At 41.4% G+C, this 22,040-nt stretch overlaps 4 protein-coding genes and 1 non-coding gene across 6 annotated transcripts; 2 read left to right on the top strand and 3 right to left on the bottom strand.

Annotated features, from left to right (window-relative positions):
- Positions 1-5,989: 5,989 nt before the first annotated feature.
- On the top strand, positions 5,990-10,326 carry LOC122014466 (1-aminocyclopropane-1-carboxylate synthase 3-like). The gene is made up of 4 exons (XM_042570697.1): positions 5,990-8,485; positions 8,585-8,716; positions 8,815-8,975; positions 9,059-10,326. The coding sequence occupies exons 1-4, from the start codon at positions 8,339-8,341 to the stop codon at positions 10,011-10,013; spliced, it is 1,395 nt and encodes a 464-aa protein (XP_042426631.1). The 5' UTR covers positions 5,990-8,338; the 3' UTR covers positions 10,014-10,326.
- A 422-nt stretch (positions 10,327-10,748) lies between these two features.
- Positions 10,749-11,999, bottom strand: LOC122017104 (probable xyloglucan endotransglucosylase/hydrolase protein 10). Its single transcript, XM_042574607.1, has 4 exons — positions 11,781-11,999; positions 11,604-11,704; positions 11,301-11,494; positions 10,749-11,221 (listed from the first exon to the last, which is right to left on the bottom strand). The coding sequence occupies exons 1-4, from the start codon at positions 11,974-11,976 to the stop codon at positions 10,816-10,818; spliced, it is 897 nt and encodes a 298-aa protein (XP_042430541.1). The 5' UTR covers positions 11,977-11,999; the 3' UTR covers positions 10,749-10,815.
- A 531-nt stretch (positions 12,000-12,530) lies between these two features.
- Positions 12,531-12,602, bottom strand: TRNAQ-CUG. Its single transcript has one exon. It is a non-coding gene; the product is annotated as a tRNA-Gln (tRNA).
- An 83-nt stretch (positions 12,603-12,685) lies between these two features.
- Positions 12,686-14,223, top strand: LOC122016035 (transcription termination factor MTEF1, chloroplastic-like). Its single transcript, XM_042573178.1, has 2 exons — positions 12,686-13,550; positions 14,087-14,223. The coding sequence occupies exon 1, from the start codon at positions 12,709-12,711 to the stop codon at positions 13,534-13,536; it is 828 nt and encodes a 275-aa protein (XP_042429112.1). The 5' UTR covers positions 12,686-12,708; the 3' UTR covers positions 13,537-13,550; positions 14,087-14,223.
- A 139-nt stretch (positions 14,224-14,362) lies between these two features.
- LOC122016033 lies at positions 14,363-16,964 on the bottom strand. 2 transcript variants are annotated; one of them, XM_042573176.1, is made up of 3 exons: positions 16,047-16,964; positions 14,902-15,980; positions 14,363-14,794 (listed from the first exon to the last, which is right to left on the bottom strand). In XM_042573176.1, exons 1-3 carry the CDS (start codon positions 16,867-16,869, stop codon positions 14,639-14,641), a joined length of 2,058 nt encoding a protein of 685 aa, XP_042429110.1. In that variant the 5' UTR covers positions 16,870-16,964; the 3' UTR covers positions 14,363-14,638. The 2 variants fall into 2 exon arrangements, with proteins under 2 accessions (XP_042429110.1, XP_042429111.1); XM_042573177.1 differs by having other exon boundaries at positions 16,110-16,964.
- Positions 16,965-22,040: the final 5,076 nt, after the last annotated feature.

Genomic DNA, 22,040 nt, shown 5'->3' with positions numbered 1-22,040 from the left:
GTTTTATCCCCTGGGCGCCCGGAACCCTTCCAGACGCCCACCAAGACTATAAATATAGCCTTGGTCCGAGCACCTCCCGAGAACTCAAGCATTCTTTCTACACTTGTACGCTTTTCTTTTTAAGCTTCTATTATGCGCTTCATTGCTGTAAAAGGCTTCTCCGTTGAAGGAGATACTAGTGCTACGCTTTCTTAGATTAACAACCTTCCGGTTGTAACCAAGTAAATCTCGGTGTGCCTTTTACTTTTCTCTTTTATTTATTTCTCTTATTTTACAAGTGTTAGTTTAAGAGTTCGAGAAGGGTGTTTGCGTTTTGATTTTTGCAGGCTATTCAACCCTCCTAGCCGGCCCAACGGCCCTACAAGTGATATCGAGCCAAGATGCTTAGGAGGACTAACCGCCAATCAAGTAAAGATAATGGCGAAACATCCACCATGAAATATGGAGGAGATTTCGCTACGTGGAAGAATCTAATCAGGTATTTTTACCCCGACTTTGAATTAACTTTAACAATGGAATCCGGTTTTGTAGCCAGAAGGTAAGAAAAATGTCAATGGACAAAAAGGGAGCAGGCTTACTTCGTAGCGAATACCATCTGCTAAGCGTTCTTCCACCTCAAGAAGTCAGCAGAATCGGACAATAACTCTGAAGGAACTTTGGGAAAAGTTCCTCGGCCGCTGAAGGACTTAGCCAAGCTCACGAAGAGATCTCAAATCGAAATCGCTCACCACCTGCAACTTGGGAAGATGAGACAACAAGACTTGCACTCGAGAATCAAAGAGATCATCAGGACTATCGAATCTCGGAGAAACGGTAACCGAGATTCGCTAAGGTACGCACTAAATTCATTTCCTAGAAATTCAAAATGGGCATCACTAGTAGATGCCTTTTATATTTCTAAAGATTTAGAAAAGATCTCGTTAGAAGAATTTTTTTTCTACTTTTGAAGTGCATAAGTCAAGATGTGCAGGAATGAAGGAGCCCAAGAATAACGTCGCCCTCAAAGCTTCGAGAGACGAACCAGAGTCGGAATCCTCTCTCGATGACGAGGAAATGGAAATGATGGTAAGAAGATTCAAGAAGCTTTGTAAATCCAGATCTACTAACCATCCACAGGGGAAGAAGAAAAGGACGATCCGCTGCTACCACTGCGACGAAGAAGGGCACGTCAAGGACAATTGCCCCAAGCTGAAGAACAAGAACAAGGAAAAGGTTAAGAAGCCTATCCAAAAGCGAAAAGCCCTAAAGGCGACGTGGGATGATACGTCGTCGGAGTCGGAAGTCGAGGCATTCTCCGGACTTGCTCTAATGGCAAGTCATCAAGACGACGACTGCGAGTCAAGCTCTTCCGAAATGAGCATCGAGAGCATCGATGAAGGGGGAGCTTCGTCAGAGGAAAGCAGTAGTTCAGGGGGAGACACGGAAAACGAACTCGACAAGGTAAGTCAGGTACGTTCACTTCCTCCCAATAAACTTTATAAATTTGTTAAGTTATTAACTAAAGACTGCTGTAAATTAGAAAAAGAAATAAAAAATTTAAAAATAATCTTAGCTAAATCTTGCCCTATAGAAGAATTAGATAAATCAAAATTGGAAAATAAAAAATTGAAACTTGAAAATAATGATTTGAAAATTCAAGTAGATAATTTGAAAAACCATGCATGTTCATCTAATTCTAGAAAATTTAAAAATTTAAATTGGTATTATAGATATCACCCGGGACAAATTAAGAATATCTCTAGAAAATATGTCCCTAAGAAATTTTTAATCAATCCAGTAGGCTGGAACCTTTATTGGGTTCCTAAATCTTGCTTAGTCTAAGTTTTAAAATTAAAATTAAAATTAGCGCTTTTCAGTGAGAAAATTAAACAATGAATTTCTCTATGAGGTTTTGTCTAAGGAAGTGGTTGTTGCTCCAATAACCAAGAAGGCCTAGTACCTCGCCACGACCGGGAAGCCAAAATATTGAAATAAATGTTTTTAACTTTCTGTCAAAGCATTAAAATTAGAATTAATTAATGCTTTCAAAGTTTAAAAAAAAACATTTTTTCAAAATATTTTTATACTTAGAAAAATACTTTTTGCCAAAGTCAAATTTTCACTTAGAAAAATTCTCAAAGTTTTCACTTAGAAAAATTTTCTGCTTAAGTTACTTAGAAAAATTCTCATTTTTTGTTAATTTAGAAAAATTTTCATAAGACAATTTTGTTTAAGTTAAAAGACCATTTTGAAATTAAAAATTTCTGCTTAAAGTCTTTAAGAATTTTTTTTACTCTAAGTCTTTAACCCTTAGTTCTTTTTAAACCCCATTTTTTTATGATCAAAGGGGGAGAAGAATTAGTATAAGTCTAGGGGGAGGTAGAAATTGAAAATTGAAAATTTTTGAAATTTAATTTTGTTGCACATTATTGCAATAACTTGTTTTAATTTTATGTCTAGTTTTGACCCTAGCTTAACTTGGGTTGATTACACCAAAAAGGGGGAGATTGTTGGAACCCCAAGGTTGTTTTGGTGTGATCAACAAGTTAAGTTAAGTCCTGCGTTGTTTCTAACCTTGTGTCTAAGTGTGCAGGAGCTTAGGAACACAGGTAGTCGAGCGGAAGACGCAGCTAGCGAGAAGGACGGCAGTCCGAGGGACGAGGTGCTGCGGAAGAGTACACCGGCGAACGAGAAGGAAGCGCGCGGTGGTTCCGAGGGACGAAAGCCGGAGCGGAAGATTGCTCGGGGAGCACAGCTAGCGAGAAGGTCGGCCGAGGGACGAAGACTGGGATGAGTATGTTGGCGGACGAGAAGGAAACACGCGGCGAGTCCCCGGAGGAAGCCCGCTTGAGAAGACCGGAAGTTGGGTTGGGTGAGCCCTTTCCGGATGGTAGAGATCACCCAAGTAAGCGGATTCGAGCGGAGACCCGGACCGAGGCGGGACTAAACCAGACGAGGTCCCGGAGCCAAAAGTCAACCGAGTTGACTTTTTGCTCGGCGCCCGAACGTGAGTTTGACCAGCAGCGTCTTTCGCGTTACGGGCGTTGAGATAAAGTTTATCCCAGGCGCCGGAACCCTTCCAGGCGCCCCGACCAAGACTATAAATATAGCCTTGATCCAGAAGCTGTCAATCAACTGAGAACTCAAGCATTCTTTCTACACTTGTACGCTTTTCTGTTTTAAGCTTCTATTGTGCGCTTCATTGCAGTAAGAGGCTTCTCCGCCTGAAGGAGATACTAGTGCTACGCTTTCTTGGATTAACAACCTTCCCGGTTGTAACCAAGTAAATCTCGGTGTGCCTTTTACTTTTCTGCTTTTATTTATTTCTCTTATTTTACAAGTGTTAGTTTAAGAGTTCGAGAAGGGTGTTTGCGTTTTGATTTTTGCAGGGCTATTCAACCCCCCTTCTAGCTGGCCCAATGGTCCTACAGTTTCACACACAAAAAAAAAATCTTTCCCATTTCCCATCAGCTTCCCTTCCCCCCAACTCTTTGTCTTGTGTGTATCTTTCAAACAAAAAGAACACAAGTACAACTTCTCATACAAGTCTCGTCTCATTTAATTGAGTTTTTTTTATGGGCTGACTCTCCTTTTCACAAAATGATAATGCTTTGATTAAATATTAAAAATCAATTTAATTTCACTTAAAAATTAAAATATTCCCAAAAATTTATAATACTATTGAACTTATCTCATGAGGGGCAAAATATATAAATAAGAGAGGGGGGGGGAGCAAATTATAAACTATAATGATACTAATAAAAAAAATTGAGGGAGGGGGGCATTTTCCCTTAATCTCAAGACATGGAATTTTGCATTGTTATTCAAGTCCTTATAGATCATCCAATGAAAAAAGGATTCTCTTTGAGTGCAATGGATTTATTACCAATACCTCTAACACACCGACATGTGAGAGTGATAAGTGAAACCATCCGATAGCCCTTTCATCAAGAAATTGAACCAAATCCATCAAAGCATGCCCCCGAAATGCTAATGAAAAGTATTTTGAAATGAAACTTTTTGCACAAGTTCATTGTATTTAGTATACCAATGAAAAAGTTCCAAGTAATTGTCTCTATTTATTGATAAATTAGATTCATCATGCCCCCGAAATGCTAATCCCCGTCTCAATAGAAAACAAATATAATCAACAGCTACATTTAACCGAGTTCAATATTCAACTCTGTCTTTATTTAGCTTTCCAGTAAATAAAGCAAAACACTCCCACTAAGATTTTGATTTGTTAGATCATTGCATTTCGATTTTGCTATGCTGTGAAAACTATCATGCTTGCCAACATGTAGATCAAACTTCTCTTTCTTTCTCCAATTTTTAAATCCCTCGCCAACAAATGAATCTCCTCCACCTTGGTTACTTGGAGTTCTAAAAAGATAACAATGTAAATACTATGCACTATCTTTGGATATGTTATCCTCCAACCAGGCCGTATATTTTTTAAACTAATCTGCAACAAACCTTCTTTTGACATTTCCTATTTCAGTTTGTGGAAAGTCATGAAGATCAAGTTGACAAGGTCCCTTTAATAAATGTGCCTTCACACCTGATCTTTGTCATTACCATCATAACTCCATATTATTGGTCATTGTCCAAGGTTTGCTGGAAGGTTTTCAAAATAAATAACCCTATTTTGATTATGGGTACGAAGATTCAATCGATGTAAATTTTTTTTTGAGAAATTTATCCAGATATAATATTATTCTTCAACTCCAACTCACTAATAACGAAATTTGAATGTAAATAGATAAAAACTTCAATAAAATTTATAAGAGTCAACAAAAATAAAAGAAAATCTTACCGATGGAAAGTTGGGAGAATAGTTTTTGTTGGAACCCCAAGGTTATTTTGGTGTGATCAACAAGTTAAGTTAGGTCCTGCGTTGTTTCTAACCTTGTGTCTAAGTGTGCAGGAGCTTAGGAACACAGGTAGTCGAGCGGAAGACGCAGCTAGCGAGAAGGACGGCAGTCCGAGGGACGAGGTGCTGCGGAAGAGTACACCGGCGGACGAGAAGGAAGCGCGCGGTGGTTCCGAGGGACGAAAGCCGGAGCGGAAGATTGCTCGGGGAGCAAGAGACGCAGCTAGCGAGAAGGTCGACGACCGAGGGACGAAGACTGCGGATGAGTACGCTAGCGGACGAGAAGGAAACACGCGGCAATTCCGAGGGACGAGAAGCCGGAGGGAAGCCCGCTTGAGAAGACCGGAAGTTGGGTTCGAGTGAGCCCTTTTCCGGATGGTAGAGATCACCCAAGTAAGCAGATCCGGAGCGGAAGACCCGGACCGAGGCGGGACTAAAACGGAGTAGAGGTCCCGGACACAAAAATCAACCAGAGTTGACTTTTTGCTCCGGGGCGCCCGGAGCAGCCCGGGGTGCCCGGAACAGTCCGGGGCGCCCGGAACGTGAAGTTTGACCAGAACGCGTCTTTCGCGTTCTGGACATTGGGGGATAAAGTTTTATCCCCCCCAGGGCGCCCGGAACCCTTCCAGACGCCCCGACCAAGACTATAAATATAGCCTTGGTCCAGAAGCTGTCAATCAACTGAGAACTCAAGCATTCTTTCTACACTTGTACGCTTTTCTGTTTTAAGCTTCTATTATGCGCTTCATTGCTGTAAAAGACTTCTCCGCCTGAAGGAGATACTAGTGCTACGCTTTCTTAGATTAACAACCTTCCCGGTTGTAACCAAGTAAATCTCGGTGTGCCTTTTACTTTTCTGCTTTTATTTATTTCTCTTATTTTACAAGTGTTAGTTTAAGAGTTCGAGAAGGGTGTTTGCGTTTTGATTTTTGCAGGGCTATTCAACCCCCCTCCTAGCCGGCCCAACGGCCCTACAAGTGATATCAGAGCCAAGATGCTTCAGGAGGACTAACCGCCAATCGAAGCAAAGATAATGGCGGTTGCGTACCTGCATAAGGGACAAATCATCCCTTTTTATACTACAACGGATGTTTATGGGGTCTGGCGGGTGTCAGGGAATGTCGACTGTTAGGCTTTGTCTGGCGGTGAATGACACGTGACACCTCCTCATAGGCCGGCGATAAAACCAAAGGGATAATGAACCCCGACTGTTAGCATATTCCCTGACACATTGATTATTCTCTGATAGGCAGTTACGATTCCCTTGCTTGCTTGTCCAGTAGTGCCTGGCATCCTCCGCTCGTGATTGCTACGCTAGACCTTTACACTTCCTAACCTCGTTCTGATATCTTACTAACCCTGGTCGGACATAACTTCCAGTCCTGTCCTTTGAACCTCGTCCTATGTGTTTCCTGCTGCCAACCCTGACCGGTCTTGTCTCTTATTGGCATTACGTGTCGCGCCTTGTATACTTTGGTTATGTTTATCCCTACTTTCAAGCTGTACGTCTGACTTCGTTTGTTCCGACCTGTACGTTTCCTTGCTCCAAGTATTCTGAGCCATATGGCTATAAATCCTAACCTGCACGCCAAGTCTGTATTCCGACTTGCTTCTATTTATTGTTATCCATGGCTTGTACGTTCCGACCTGCACGCCAGGTATGTATCCCAACCTGCTTATATCCGCTGCTATCCATGACCTGTACGTTCCGACCTATACGCCCAATCTGCATACCGACCTGCTTCTATTTGCTGTTATCTCTGGCTTGTACGTATCGACCTGTACGCCCGATCTGTATCCCGGCCTGCTGATATCCGCTGTTATTCGCGGCCTGTACGTTCTGACCTGTACGCCAGGTCTGTATCCCGACCTGCTTATATCCGCTGTTATCCACGACTTGTACGTTCCGACCTGTATGCCAGGTCTGTATCCCAACCTGCTTATATTCGCTGTTATCTACGGCCTGTATGTTCCGACCTGTACATCAGGTCTGTATCCCGACCTGCCTATATCCGCTGTTATCCACGGCCTGTACGTTCCGACCTGTACGCCAGGTCTGTATCCCGACCTACTTATATCCGCTGTTATCCACGACCTGTACGTTCCGACCTGTACGTCAGGTCTGTATCCCGACCTGCTTATATTCGATGTTATCCACGGCCTGTACTTACCGACCTGTATGTCCGATCTGTATCCCGACCTGTTGATATCCGTTGTTATCCACTGCATGTACTTACCGACCTGCACGCCAGATCTGTACTACGCCAGAGGCCTTTCCCTCTACGCCTTTACATGGCCTATAGGCTATAGGCCCACTTCTTAACTGTACTTGGGCTGTAAGCCCCATTCTTGATTGCTATTCGAGGATGGATTTGGTCCAACTTGTAAGCATATCCTTTGACTGCCTCGTAAGCTAAGACTTGGACCATAGCCACGCAAGCTTGACTTCTGACCTCCACGTAAACTTGACTTCTGACCTCCACGTAAGATTAACTTCTGACCTCCACGTAAGTATGACTTCTAACCACATTCTTTTACTGATCCCACCATCATGCACCGTATCATATTACTATAGTCTTATGGTGTTAGAAATTCACTATTCTTCTTCCTGTTTCCGTTAGCTTTGTTTAATCATATGTTTTTTTTCCTATCATCTTGGAATAAATTTAGCATCCAACATGACCGAGAGGGCGTACGTCCCTATGTGTGTCCTCCTGGCCGTGAGTTATACAGAAAGAGACATGAACCCAATTAAAATTCCAAGTGGGAGCAAGTGTCTAATGCCAAATTTGCTCATCATCTGATCTCATGCCCTTTAAAACCGTGGACTAAACCTAAAACAAAGCTAGAGGAAGCTGCAGGGGAAGGACCTTGAGACGTCGAAGGCTTAGCGATGTCAATGTTAGCATGATTATATTAGTCTTCCTAATCTCCATGATTATTATATGATTAGCCAGGCTAAACACAGCTCCACCTCCGACAAAGATGACCTCGACACCATCTCTGTTTTGACCGGATCATGGACTTGGGGTTCAGGATGATGAAACAGAGGAGCTCCCGTTGTCGGCGCGCACACAGGCACGGGAGTTACTTGGGTGGGTCTCTATGTTTCACATCAACTGTGAGTCGCCTCCGTGTGTTTCAACGGGTTCATCATATAATTATACTCTGAAATGAGATGACGATGGTCTGTCGACGGAGAAGACAAGCATTCTTTTACGTGACAAAGAAAAGTGGAACAGCGATTTCAAAATGGAAAACTGGACGAACATGTCCCATCCTTTTCCAATATCATGGGTCCAGAACAGACTTTTTGTCGGCATGGTAAATTTCAACCCCGAGTATACTCGAGCTAATATCAGAAAGCCATCTATAAAAAGCTGCCTCTTGTGCTTCTAATCAACAACCAAATCTCCTCTCGCTCTCTCCTTCTTCTGTCTTCTCTCCGTCTTCTGGTCTATACATCCATAAGCCGTACCTTAGAAAATGATCCAGAAGCTGCTCTCGAGAACCTGCAACACACACGGACAGGACTCCTCGTACTTCTTGGGATGGCAGGAGTACGAGAAGAACCCCTATGATCCCATTGCTAACCCTACGGGGATTATTCAGATGGGCCTGGCAGAGAACCAGGTTGGTCTCTCTGATTTCTAAGTACTCGCGCGAGTTCTTAATTAATTAATTCTAAGTGCGTAAAATTAATCTAATTAACTCTTCGTGCAATGGTTGCAGCTCTGCTTTGATCTGATCGAGTCATGGCTGGAGAAGAATCCTGGCCCTGCCGGCTTCAAGGAAGATGGTGCACTAATCTTCCGGGAGCTTGCTCTTTTCCAAGACTATCATGGCCTGCCTGCGTTCAAGAATGTAAATCCACACAAACGATCGATCAACTTCTTTACGATAACTAGCTAGCTAGTCCGTAATTAACTTCGTATCTAATTGGATGCAAATTAAATTTACAGGCATTGGTTAAATATATGGGAGAAGTAAGAGGAAACAGAGTAAGGTTCGATCCCAACAACCTGGTCCTCACTGCAGGCTCAACTTGCGCCAATGAGATCCTCATGTTTTGCCTTGCCGATCCTGGCGAAGCATTCCTCCTACCTACCCCATATTATCCAGGGTATATATTCACGTCATGGATTAGTTTAACATTTGCTAAATTTGTTGTGAATCACTAATTTGGTTTATGATTGTGTTTTGCAGATTCGACAGAGACCTCAAATGGCGAACCGGAGCCGAGATCGTCCCGGTGCACTGCTCCAGCTCCAACGGATTCCGCATCACTGCGGCGGCGCTGGAGGAGGCGTACCACCGGGCGCACAAGCGCGGCCTCGCCGTGAAAGGAGTTCTCGTCACCAACCCCTCCAATCCACTGGGCACCGCCATGACCCGGCGCGAGCTCGACGAGCTCGTCGACTTCGTTGTCGCCAAGGACATTCACCTCGTCAGCGACGAGATCTACGCGGGCACCAACTTCGCCGAGCCGGGGTTCGTGAGCGTCGCCGAGGTGGTCGCCGATGGAAGGGCCGAGGCATGCCGCGGCCGCATCCACATAGTGTGTAGCCTCTCCAAGGACCTCGGGCTCCCGGGCTTCCGCGTCGGCGGGATCTACTCCGACAACGAGGCGGTCGTGTCGGCCGCCACCAAGATGTCGAGCTTCGGCCTCGTCTCCTCCCAAACGCAGTACCTCCTCGCTGCGCTGCTCTCCGACGAGGCGTTCACGGCGGAGTACGTGGCGGAGAACCGGAGGAGGCTGCGGGAGCGCCACGACGCGCTGGTGCGCGGCCTGCGAGGGATCGGGATCGAGTGCTTGGAGAGCGGCGCAGGGTTGTTCTGCTGGGTGGACATGCGCCACCTGTTGAGCGCCGTCACGTTCGAGGGTGAAATGGAGCTGTGGAAGAAGATAGTGTACAAAGTCGGGCTCAACATCTCTCCGGGGTCCTCCTGCCACTGCGACGAGCCCGGGTGGTTCCGCCTCTGCTTCGCCAACATGTCGGAGGACACGCTCAGCCTCGCCTTGAGTCGGCTTCAGACCTTCGTGGGCTCCTGCCGCAACCGCCCACACTGCAGCGGTGGCGATGGCCGCACGAGAAGGCAGTTTTTGGCTCGGTGGGTGCTCCGGTCATCGCCGGCTTCCGACCGCAAGTCCGAACGCTAGACAGAGATGCTCAGATCATCAATTGCATGCGTAATTATCAAATTCTTTATATTAAATTAATCTGTCTCTTATTTATTGGTTATTATTTTTTCCTCGGTGCACTTCCATCGATCTCATTGAACATTGGAAGTGACCAAGGTTGATGCGTCAGAGTGTGAGTCTTTTGACTTCAAAGTTTTAGCTGAAGTTTATGTCTCTCTCTTCCCGTCGTGCGTAGACAAAAGTATTGTTTGTAAAATGGGCGGGCAGCACTTGTGTTGTCCAATCTGTATTTTCCAGCTGGACTTCAAATAAAGCATTACTTATGGTTATACACTTTATTGTTCTAAGAATATCGTCATATATAATAAATGTATTCAAATAAAATTGTAAAAAAATTCAATTACTGCGTTATTTTTAAACAGATCCAGGCGTCACGTCATATGTTGCCTTGAAATCCTCACGATGCCATAATTGAGACCATGACGGACTCGAGTTAGACCGGACATGGCCGATGTGTGGACCAGCGACACTACAACACACGTGAAGCGCATGTCCCGGCGAGAACACGCCATTTTCTTGTGTCACATATTAAATTTCCGCGGCGACAACCAACGATTTGCCGGAGCCTGATTAGGATTTAGGCGTGGTGCTGAGAACAAGGCGGCGGGCAAGATTGTGCTCTGTCCCCCGCGTGTCGCTCGCTAAGCGGCACGGTCAGGTAAATCGGTTGGAAACTTGAGTCCGTCATGGTAATTAATGCCTTTGAAGTAATTAATTTTCGTATTAGCTATATATAAATATTTTGACAAATCAATCGAGTTTAGTATTCGGGCAATGAACACTCTCTCGGTAGCTCATCCTGCAGGAATCTGTTTGTATCTTGGCAGTAGTCGTAGATGAGGTAGTATTTTCGCACCCACTTGAACAGCCTCCTCTGCCTCCATGTCAAGCTCTCAAATTTGCGTTGGTTCCACCAGTTGCCGCGGCTCTCGGCCCGGCAAAACCGAGGCCTCCCCTTCCAAACACAAGCATCCACCTTGTAGTTCCTCAGCCAGGCCACAAAAGGCCCCTTCGACCAGTTCACCTTGTCGCACCCGCCGCGTGTCGCCCAGCTGTCGCCGTTCCATAGGCTCGCCTTGATCCACATCGGCTGCCACCGGGGAAAAGCTACCCCCTTACCGGCATGGTTCCTGAACACCCTGATTGGCACCCAATCCACCATGAACCTGCAGCAATCATATTTAATTATATGAAACGAATCTGTCTAGTAGTTTAATTCTGGACCAGCTGATGTAATTTACTCACACAATCTGATAAATGTTCCAAAAGATTGAATAAGTGTGGTAGTCTTTGGTTGGATCAAACCAGAGGTAGATCCTCTCCTCCCTATCTCCGGATCCATTTGCATAAATATTTGTTTGCAGAATATATGGTTGCCCGCTCACATTACCCAGGAATTCAAAATCGATCTCGTCGCGATTAGGTCGATCAGAAGTAGCCTACATCGTTAATTAAACGGAAGTCCAATTATATATATAATTCTGATAACTACTGATCAACCTGACGACAAATTCATATGAATTAAGATAGGAAGTTTATACAACTGACGTAGTAGGCAAGAACAGTGCCGGCTGAGTCCCCAGGCACCAGTTTGATCTGCATATCAATTTGTCCAAACAAGAACTTATCGTTGGAAGCAAAAGAAGAGCCTGCAAGGAATTAAATATATATATATGCAAGTTATCGCAGAATTATTGTGTCGATTTAAGTAGCATGCAGATATACCTGATTCATTGTCTAGCAGTAGGCTTCTTGAATGGGCATCAGAGGATGTGATTACATGGCCGGGAGACCAAGTGATGTGGAAATCAGAACTGAAATTCCCAGTGGAGACGACAGACGCGAATACTGAGTTAATAATGCTTGCAAACAAGGAGGTGAGAAGAAGGAAAAGCTTGCTTCTGTCGTATGGATGAGCCATGGCGATTGGTGACGATATTGATTGATTATAGATGGGCTGAGATTGGATGTTAGGATATATGAGGTGTGGTTTGGTGATGAAGCAAGAATGCTTGGCGTGAGGGAAGAGGAAAAGAATGATATGTGTGCATTATAATGAAAGAGAGGTATTCCGCAGGCTTTTTGGCGTTTGAAACACCTACAAGTTTTCTGTTGCGCTTGTTCACTGTTTGTGAAAAGTGATCGATATATATATTGCGATAGATATCAACTTTCCAAAATGGGCCGGGTCTGATAGTCTCTTTCATTCAAGAAATTTGCGTCTTCCTCAATTCAGATCACTTTTTAAAGGCTTGGCATTTGGTTTTGTATACATATATACGTGGAATTGATTTTCCCTACGTCTGTTTACTTTGAGGAGAAGTAAAGCTGGAGGAAAGAGGAAGAGAAGAACCTGAGACAGGATGCAAAATTAATTTATCAAAAAGTTTTTTTTTAGTGATTAAAGTATACAAGAACCAGACTATTTAAGAAAATGCAGTTGAAGAGGAAATAGATAAAAAAAACCATATATTCAGGTCCCACCGAGACTTGAACTCGGGTTACTGGATTCAGAGTCCAATGTCCTAACCACTAGACCATGGGACCACGATGCAATAATCATTGCATTTTTAAAATAAAAGGTATATAAAAAGAAATGCTCAATAAATGGAGTCGAAACAAGCGGCAGAAAGGCCAGGTGAAGCCGCGAAGGATGGCTGTCGCACTAGGCTCCTCCCGCCTTCCCATCATCTCTTTATCCAGACACACGATCCCCAACCATAAACCTTCTCCGGTGACTCCTCGCCCGCACAAACCCCTCCTCCTCAGGTTCCGAACCTCCCGCCGTCAGAGCCTCCGGTACCTCACTTCTCTCGGCATCGCCTCCTCCCCCGAGTCCATCGCCTGGTCCCTCTCAATCGTCGAATTTCTCAAGTCCAAGGGTTTCTCCGATCACCACTTCTCCCGCCTTGCTGCCGTATGCCCTGCCATATTCACCTCCGCCACCGACGTCCACCGCACCCTCGCCCCTGTCTTCGCCTTCCTCGCCAATGACCTCTCCGCCAGTCCCGAGCAGGCCCGCGATTTTGTTCTCCGATGCCCCGACCTCCTCGTCTCCAACGTCGAAAGTCACCTACGCCCCACGCTCTGCTTCCTTCGGAATCTCGGGCTCAGAAACGTCGGAGCGCCGACCAATCTCAACGCGCACCTTCTCAACACCCCTCTCGAGAAGCTGGTCTCCAAGATCAAGTTTTTAGAGTCCATGGGGCTGTCACACGAGGAGGCAGTTGGAGTTTGCGTTCGCTGCCCAGCAATCTTTGGCTACAGCGTGGAGAACAACATGAAGCCCAAGATCGACTACCTGGTGCACGAGATGGAGAGGCCGATCGAGGACGTGAAGAAGTTTCCGCAGTATTTCGCCTTTAGTTTGGAGAATAAGATAAAGCCGAGACATTTGCATTTGAAGAAGAGGGGGGTCCAGATTCGCTTGCAGAGGATGTTGGTATGGAGTGATGAGAAGTTCTACGCCAAATGGACGTGAAACTTATGGCCAGTGTCAGCCCACAAACCTCTATATACTCGTTTCGTTTTAATTTATCGAAATGAAATTTAGATTCTACATTGTGTGGCACTTCAAATAGCATACCGTATTTTTCTAACTAGTTTAGCAGTCATGAAGAATACAAATTATATATTGTAGAACACCAAGTCTTTTAGGAATTAAAAAAGATATGCCTAGCTTCATTAGTTAGATGTTTGAGCAGCTGCATCAAGCAAGCTTAGAAAACCAATGGCTTATCTAGAAAGACTTCGATCAATAAGTATGGGGTATTGAGTGTTTCCTTACTCGTGTAACATCAATGACCATCAAGCAGGTCTATGGGAATTGGCATAGTTAGGGCGATGTCTGATTTGTAAATATTTTCATTCAAGAAAACAATGCTTGTACCTCATGCCTCTTTAAAAGTTTTTCCCTTGTTCTTGTTGAAAGTTTATGCAATCATGCTAAAGTTTATTTATTTATATACTTTTTTTTTTTTACTTAGTTCCTTGAGATTTAGGGTTGAAGCTTCATTTGATTTCTTTTTCAGGGTTTCTTCATTTGCTTCAACTTTCTACATTTTGTACTTTATGTTGGATCAACATGAATCAGTATTCTAATTACAATTACAGATGATAAACCCCTCCAGTGAGAAGAGCTTTAAAAACTGTAGTTGAGCAATTGATCTACCATTTACTGTTGAGTGGCTGACTATTGACCTCTAATGTCTTATATTTTCTTTTAAATAAAAATTGTGAAAGCATGCATTGGTTTGGTTAATATTTATGAGCTAAAATATTCCAATGAACAATCTGTCAGGGAGAACTTTGAAAGATGCATGTATATCTTCTTATTCATCTATGTCTAATGTATCGATCATGAACATATATGACTGACCCTGCAAGTGAGCAGTAGAATTCTTCCTCACCTATGAGGAATGCTATCACAGGCTAACTTCCCCTCTAGTTGACCAATCATCCGAGCTATTTTCAACTCAAGACCTTTCTGAACTTGCTCAAAGATAGTTCTAATGATATCAGCAAACTGCCTCAAGTTGAAGCCTATAGATTTATCATGTGCATCAGCTCCAGAAAAGATAGAATTAGTTTTGGACTGCATTTCTGTGAACTTCTGTCCTGTTGCCACAACACTTTTGTAGTTCAAATGTTTCTTCTAGATAGCACATAAGTGTCTCAGATTGCTCCTTTGTTCTAACACGTTGTGAGTCTCTTCTGCTTCCTAACTGGTAGTTGCCCTCCTAAGACACACCAAGTAGAAAAGAAATTGGACGATGAGGCGAATAATGAGATTCGTGAAAGAAATGCATCAATGGCAATATAAAGGAACTTTATTTCTTTTTCTCACCATTCTATTGCACAAGTCATCAGTCTTCTCTTCCAGTGACTGGTATCTTTTCACTTGTTTGTGTAGCAAAGATTTCATTAGGAAGAAGCCTTTCATGTTTTGTTTGTCCTCATCAATCTTTCTGTCTTCAGCTCCAATTCCACCAGTATTTATTGTATCCATGTTTGCCAACTGTTTATTAGTCAGTAATCCAGCCAACTTCTCGAGAACAAGTTGTTGCTGTTTCAGCCTCTTGATGTTGTAGGAGACACCAAAAGTATGAACGTATGTCTTCCAACAGTATTCTTCTCTTATAAATGATGGTTCAGGGGACGTGAATTTGCCAGAAATTGCAGCATCCTCTTGCAAGCCATTTTGTTCGTTAGAAGTATGAGGATTAATGCGTACCTCTTTAACTTCTTTTATTTCTTCTTTAGGAGAGTGCAATGTCACTGAAGCATCCTCAGCTTGCTCCTGCAATGAAATTTCTGCTCGTTCTGGTTCCGGAGACATATCTTCTCTGCAGTGTTTCTCATGTTCTTGAAAATGATTGGTTCCAATTTCTTCCTTTTCCTTGTAAATTTCACTCTCTTCATTGGATCCCATCTGCCTCAGTCTTGTGTTACCAACTTTGATCTCTGTAAATTTCCCAGTAGATTTGGGCTTTGAATCCTTATACTTCTCTCCTGTTTTCCTCTCTTTGAGTTTCACCTCTGAGCAAAGAGGCTTTTGTTGGCAACCCCCAGGATTAAGAGAGCAACTTGAATTGCTTTTTTGATGTCGATGAAAAAGGAAGCTGAGCTGCTCCTTCAGCAGCTCCGTTTCCTTCTCCTTTTTCAACAACAGGACCTCCAGTTTGACGTTCTCCTCTCTCAAGTGAGACAGACTCCGATCAAGTCCTTCTATGTGAGACTGAAGCATTTTTATTTCCAGTGCCTTCCCCAGAACCTGCCGCTGGTAAATTTCCAATGTCTCTTCTTTCTGCTTCATCTGCTCTATGAATGCCTCTACCTCTGCATGATGCCTCTGCTTGATGATGCTCGCATGCTTCTCATTCCCGGTTCGAACCCAGTCTTGTAGCTCCTGCAAGTCATCGAGTTCTGCAACAAAGCAATACACAATGTGATTTTGAACTGGAAACGAAGAAGATAAAACGGAAGCTGTACCTGGCTCATAACTTCCATCGCTCAATGGAAGGTCCGAGCACATGGACGGAGAAGAGCACCGACCTCTCTTTCCCTCGGCTTCGAGGTATTCCGGCAGCAGATGCTTCGGGTTGCCATTTCTGCGCTTCGACTCCCACATCTTCCTCCACCTCCTCATCTCTGCCTCAGCTTGCATCTTCTTCGCTCTCAGCAACTTCACTTCGTTGAGCAGCACCTGCTTCTCAGTCGCATCGAGCTTAGATTTCCTCAGCACCGCGCCCAAGATTTTGTCCTTCTGCTCGCAGTCTTTCCGGATCATGGCGCACTCCTCCGACAGCTTCGCCTCTGCCTCCGCCGCTGCATCTTTCTCTCGCACCGCCATCTCGAGCTTCCCCTTGGCTGCCTCCACCTGCACCAGCGCGCGTCCCATCTCGGATTCCATTCGGCATTGGTTCGACAGCAGCTCCACCAGCGTCGCCTTGTGCTTCCACAGCTCGGCCGCGTGCTCCTGCGTCACCGTCTTGAGCCTCTCCCTCATCTCCTCCGCCATTTGCTCGCCGAATTCAGCCTTCTCCTCCAATACCATTCTCCTCTTCGACTCCTCCTCCAAAGACTCGCTCAGGGTCTTTAAGTTCGCTGCGTACTTTGTGTCGCTCGATTTGAGGCCGCAGAGCTCGCCGAGCAGGGCCTCGATCTGACGTCGGAGGCTCTGCCTCTCGGCCATCCAGCTCTGCTCTCGGGCGGCGAAGATGCTGACCACCTTCTCGTTAGCCTGCGCGTCCTCTTTTCGCCGCCGCTTTAGCTCTTCGATCTCCGACTCCGCTCTGCTAAGCTTGGCCTCCATTGCAAAAAACTCAATTGCTCGGCGGTTGTCAACCTCAGGATGCGCTATTCTCCTATCATGAATTATTGGAGTTTGCAGGGTGTTAATAGTGTGGGTTTTGTCACCTTAGACTCGTGAGAAGTGAGGGTACGGCTGATCTCATTTTCAGGCGACATGAAAGATTGCATAAGGCTGCGCTAACCAATCCGGGTTTCCAGTGGAAAAGCCTGTGCGTTGCTGTTTATGAGCTTGTCAAGCGAACAATAACTGATAGACTAAGCAAACTGAAACTGATAAATAAAAAACTACCAATGTGGAATGGATTCACAGCGTATCGAAATCAGACGATTGAAAATATTTTCCTTTAAGATTTTCTTTATCTATATTATTCAAGTTTGCTGATCAGTTTTATAAGCAAATAATTTCTAACAAAAAAAATATCGAGCTGCCAAAACATATGGAAATATATAGAAATCTGAATATTTATACAGAAATTGATCTCTTTTTATGAATTAATGGATCTTTTCAGATGATGCAACTATCACAAAATATCTCTTTATTTAAATAACTATCAAGTAGTTACAGATGAAATCATCCAACCAAGAGACATATTATTCAAGATAAATTCAAATGAAAAGGCACATTTGTTTAAATCAAACTCTCCCATGTATTGCAATCTCTTACAATCCATATATAATATTTCTTCCAAACTGATTATAATAGATTCATATACAAAAGAAGGTATCTTTCGAGTTTAACCTTCAATTAGTGAAATACTTCAAAGCATTTGCAAGACGATAGTGTACCTTAACATTGAACTTTGTCTCTAATCAAATATCAAAAATGAGACTATAATAATTCAGAATCAATGATTTGACGGTTCTTGGAGAGTTGACCCTTAACCTTAATTATTCACGACGGTTACAGTTTACGGTTCGGAATCGTCAATTCACGATTCACCGTAGTTCGTTACTATTCACCAAGGTTTGCCACGATTCAAGATAATTATATTAAAAAAATAAAAATTATAAATTCATAAAATAAAAAAAGACTTGCACTTATTTAAGTTGTCTATGTATTCCCTTAGGGTATAATGGAATCAAAAAACACGTAATTTTTTAAATTTTTTATCCTTTTATATTTGTTCCTTCGATATCAAATTCTTCAACATTATCATATGAAAATTGTATTCCTTGAATTCTTTTTTCGGCTCTAGTCCAATCGTCGAGTAATGTTTGGGCTTCCAATGAGTCGAAAGATAAAGTCGATCATCGTTCATCTAATATGTTACTGCTGGTATTGAACGTCTGTTCAATAACAACTACTGGACAAGCTAAAATTTTTTTGGCGATCATGAAGAGGATGGAAAAACTTCGAATCTTCTATGACTACCACTTTAGAACATCGAAATTTGCTTTGCTATTTGCTTCATTAAAATTAAAAGAAGTCATAAATTTCAAATTCATGTGTGGAACTTGAAAATGGTTATAGATGTTTCATCGGTTCTTTTAATAAAATTTATGTTTTTGTAAGTTTTAAATTACTACTAGCTTTTTGCAAACAAATTAAAAATAAAAAAAGACCAAAAAAATCAAACAAATTAGAAGTGATAATGTAGGTGAAATTAAGAACAATAACTTTAATGTATTTTGCCTTGAAAATGATTATCATCATGAGTTTACATGCCCTAAAACACCCCAACAAAATGAAGTAGTAGAAAGAAAAAATAGAACTCTACTTGAAGCCTCTAGGGCAATGCTAAATGAATATCAACTTCCAAAATATTTTTGAGTAAAAACAGTTAGCGTTGTCTGCTATGTACAAAACAGAACCACAATAAATAAAAATTATAATAAAACCTCATTTGAACTCTATTATAATAAAAAAATCTAATATTAAATACTTTAAAGTGTTTGGATGCCCAATTTACATACTAAACACAAGAGAATACTTAGAAAATTTTAACTCAAAAGTAAAAAAATAGAATTTTATTAAACAGTAGAGGTTACAAAGTATATAACAAAAATACATTAAAAATTGAGGAAACCACAAATGTAAAGTTTGAAGAATCTACTCTTAACTTAGAACAAACTCAGAATCAACCAATTGAGTTTATAAGAGGCAACACTAGTCAAGGGGGAGCAAGTGAAAATCTAAGTCAAGAATATGAAGAAGAACATCAACCACAAGAAAATAAACCAACTAGAATAATAAAGGTTAACCCAAACCATCCACTTGATCAAATAATTAGTGACTCAGACCTAAGAGTCCAAACCAGATCAGCTTTTAAAAGCCTAAGCCAAATAACTTTAATCTGTAACATCAAACCCAAAATAGTAGAAGAATCATTAAGTGATACGGTTATTAACAAAAATATACACTTAAGTTACTTAAGAAATTTAGTATGGAACACTCAAAGGAAATTAAAACTCCAATGGCCACAAATTTAACCCTAGACAGTGACCCAAATGGAAAACCTATAGACCTCAAATATTACAGAAGCGTCATAGGAAACAAACTATACCTAACTGTCAGTCAACCTGACATTCTATTTGCAGTTAGTATGTGTGCATAGTACCAAACATGTGCTAAGGAAACACACTTGGCCTATGTTAAAAGAATTTTTAGATACTTAAAAGGAACATCCAACATAGGTATGTGGTACCCTAGAACGACCAACTTTGAACTCATAGGGTTCTCTCACTTAGATTATGCCGACTATAAATTAGACAGAAAAAGTACAAGTGGTGGTTGTCAACTACTTAGCACATTACTTGTCAGTTGGTTTAGCAGAAAGCAACACTGTATCGCTTTATCTATCACTGAGACAGAATATATAGCAATAGGAGAATATGTTACACAACTATTATGGATGATGTACACCCTAAAAGTCTTCAATCTAAACCTTAAAAATACAAAAGTCCTAATTGACAATATTAGTTCGATCAACTTAATAAAAAATCCAGTGCATCATTCAAGAATCAAATATATCGAAATTAAATATCACTTCATCAAGGATCATGTAACTAAGGGTGACATTGAACTCAATTACATTGTGTCCAAGTCAAACTTAGCTAACATATTTACCAACCCCCTTTTTGAAAGTGAATTTAGTAATTTACGTCGACAATTAGGAATGTGCTTCATAGACTAGACTTGCTGTTTTCAAAACATTTTCCAAATAATTTACAAATTCTAAGAAAATTTTGTTACTTCCTAAAATTTCACATTTCCTTAGAATTTCAAAATTGATTTTAGCTTTAAACTAAATCAAATCCATAGAAAGTATGTTCCTATAGAACTAGAACTTGAGCATCTCACAAACACACTCGGATTCCCTTCATTGTGTATTCCAAACCTAGAACGGCGTGAAATGCATAGACACATTATCTAGACTTAAGATGCTTATATCAGTGTATCAAAATAAGTCTGGATGTAAAATACCAAATATTACAGTGATCAAGTTAAGTAATCTATGTTTAGTCAAACACTAACTGGATGCATTTACCTAACATCACTAACCAAATGAATGTTACTATTCTCTGGTAGTTAGTTAATAACTAACGATTAAATAGTTAAGAACGATTTTGTAGATGCATATTTTTAAATACATACTAGGTCCGGGGGAGGAAGGAATATTTCCAAAATAAATTTTTAATTGTCTTGAATTATTTTGCAAATTATTTTCAAATTTATCTTAAAAACACTCTTGAAAAATGTTTTAAATAGTTTTTTCTTTGAACATCATTCTTTGAAAAATTACTTTCAAATTTGCTTTAAAAACACTCTTGAAAAATGTTTTGAATAGTTTTTTTTTTAAATCATTCTTTAAAAAATCATTTTCAAATTTGCTTTAAAAACTCTCTTGAAAAATGTTTTGAATAATTTTTTTTAAAAAATCATTCTTTGAAAAATTATCTTATTTCCAAATTACTCTGTAAACATTTTAAAAATCTATCTGACAAGATCTTTTCAAAAGTTTCTGTTCAAATTTACAATTTATTTTGCAAAAGTTAGTTTTCAAAACATTCATTGCAAAAATTTTGATACTTTTTCAAAATCTATGTTTTGAAAAACTAACTACAAGTATTTTGAAAACTGTTTTAAACATACATGCTTTTGAAAACACTTTGGCAAAATTTTGAAAATTCTTGCAAAAGTTAGGGTGTGTTTGGTTTGCCCCATTTTCATTTTCATTTTCTGAAAAATGCGCGTTTTTCATTTTTTAAAAAATGACTTTTCCGTATTTTTCATTTTCTTAGAAAACACTCTTTCTTTTTCTTAAAAATGAACGTGGAAAACGCAAACCAAATGCGTTTTCCATTTTCTCATAAAATGAAAACAGAAAATAGCGTGGAAAACGCAAACCAAAGGCCCCCTTATCTTTTCAATTTCGCAAGCCTTTTTCAAACATAATCTTATTTCAAAAATAATTTTTCTTAGCAAAATTCTATATTTTTCTTTGCAAATGGGTTGTGTTTCAAAAGGTTAAAAATTTTATAAATTCTTCCCCCAATAATCCTGAAAGTCTTTTGTTGTCAAAATTCTATTACTTTCCCTGAGTACATGATTGACTCACTTATCTATTAATGTTTATTTTTGATGAATGTCAAAGGGGGAGGGTGGTTAGGGTTCAAGTTAGAAAATCAAAGAAAATCAGAAAACTTAATCCTAAAAATCCTAAAAATGATTAAGAGAACAAAACTGGCTGCCTAATTTTAGACTTCTCTTAAAATCAAGTTCTATGTTTATTTTTTTCATATCTTATTTTTCCTAACTTAACCCTAGTTGTTATTTCATCAAAAAAGAGGAGATTATTGGTGCAGATTGCACTAATGGTCTAACTAAGGTTTTGATGAATAACAAGGGAGTTAAGTTAGGTGTTTTGTGATCTAATTGCTTTACCGAGTATGCAGAAACTGACAAGTTTGAAGGACTGGACACCAGACTGAAATCCAGCTAGGTCCGTGGGATGGATAGTTGGTGCGAAGTCTAAGTAGGTCAACGGATTGACCAGATATCTGGCAGGAAGATAGTTGACTCCGCGGGACTGGACAACCGGCAGAAGTCTAGTTGGATCTGCGGACCGGACAGTTGGCATGAAGACCAGGTGGGTCAAGAGGCCAATCAACCGACTGCAAGTTGGTAAGTAGAGGTAAGTCACTGGAGGAGAATGACTAAGTGAGGACGAG

The sequence above is a fragment of the Zingiber officinale genome, chromosome 8B (genome assembly GCF_018446385.1).
Source record: "Zingiber officinale cultivar Zhangliang chromosome 8B, Zo_v1.1, whole genome shotgun sequence".
In the NCBI taxonomy this organism is placed as follows: Eukaryota; Viridiplantae; Streptophyta; class Magnoliopsida; order Zingiberales; family Zingiberaceae; genus Zingiber; species Zingiber officinale.
The sequence above is the reverse complement of the archived record's forward strand: the minus strand, read 5'-3'. Positions and strand labels throughout refer to the sequence as shown.

Bases quoted from the DNA above. Each gene is read 5' to 3' on its own strand.
- LOC122014466 (XM_042570697.1), top strand. From the start codon at position 8,339: ATGATCCAGAAGCTGCTCTCGAGAACCTGCAACACACACGGACAGGAC. The intron at 8,486-8,584 runs GTTGGTCTCTCT...CAATGGTTGCAG, and splicing joins TGGGCCTGGCAGAGAACCAG to CTCTGCTTTGATCTGATCGA. The intron at 8,976-9,058 runs GTATATATTCAC...TGTGTTTTGCAG, and splicing joins CCTACCCCATATTATCCAGG to ATTCGACAGAGACCTCAAAT.
- LOC122017104 (XM_042574607.1), bottom strand. From the start codon at position 11,976: ATGGCTCATCCATACGACAGAAGCAAGCTTTTCCTTCTTCTCACCTCC. The intron at 11,495-11,603 runs GTCAGTTGTATA...TTAACGATGTAG, and splicing joins GCACTGTTCTTGCCTACTAC to GCTACTTCTGATCGACCTAA. The intron at 11,222-11,300 runs GTGAGTAAATTA...TGATTGCTGCAG, and splicing joins TGGAACATTTATCAGATTGT to GTTCATGGTGGATTGGGTGC.
- LOC122016035 (XM_042573178.1), top strand. From the start codon at position 12,709: ATGGCTGTCGCACTAGGCTCCTCCCGCCTTCCCATCATCTCTTTATCC.
- LOC122016033 (XM_042573176.1), bottom strand. From the start codon at position 16,869: ATGGAGGCCAAGCTTAGCAGAGCGGAGTCGGAGATCGAAGAGCTAAAG. The intron at 15,981-16,046 runs GTACAGCTTCCG...GCTTTGTTGCAG, and splicing joins CGATGGAAGTTATGAGCCAG to AACTCGATGACTTGCAGGAG. The intron at 14,795-14,901 runs GTGAGAAAAAGA...GGTGTGTCTTAG, and splicing joins ATGACTTGTGCAATAGAATG to GAGGGCAACTACCAGTTAGG.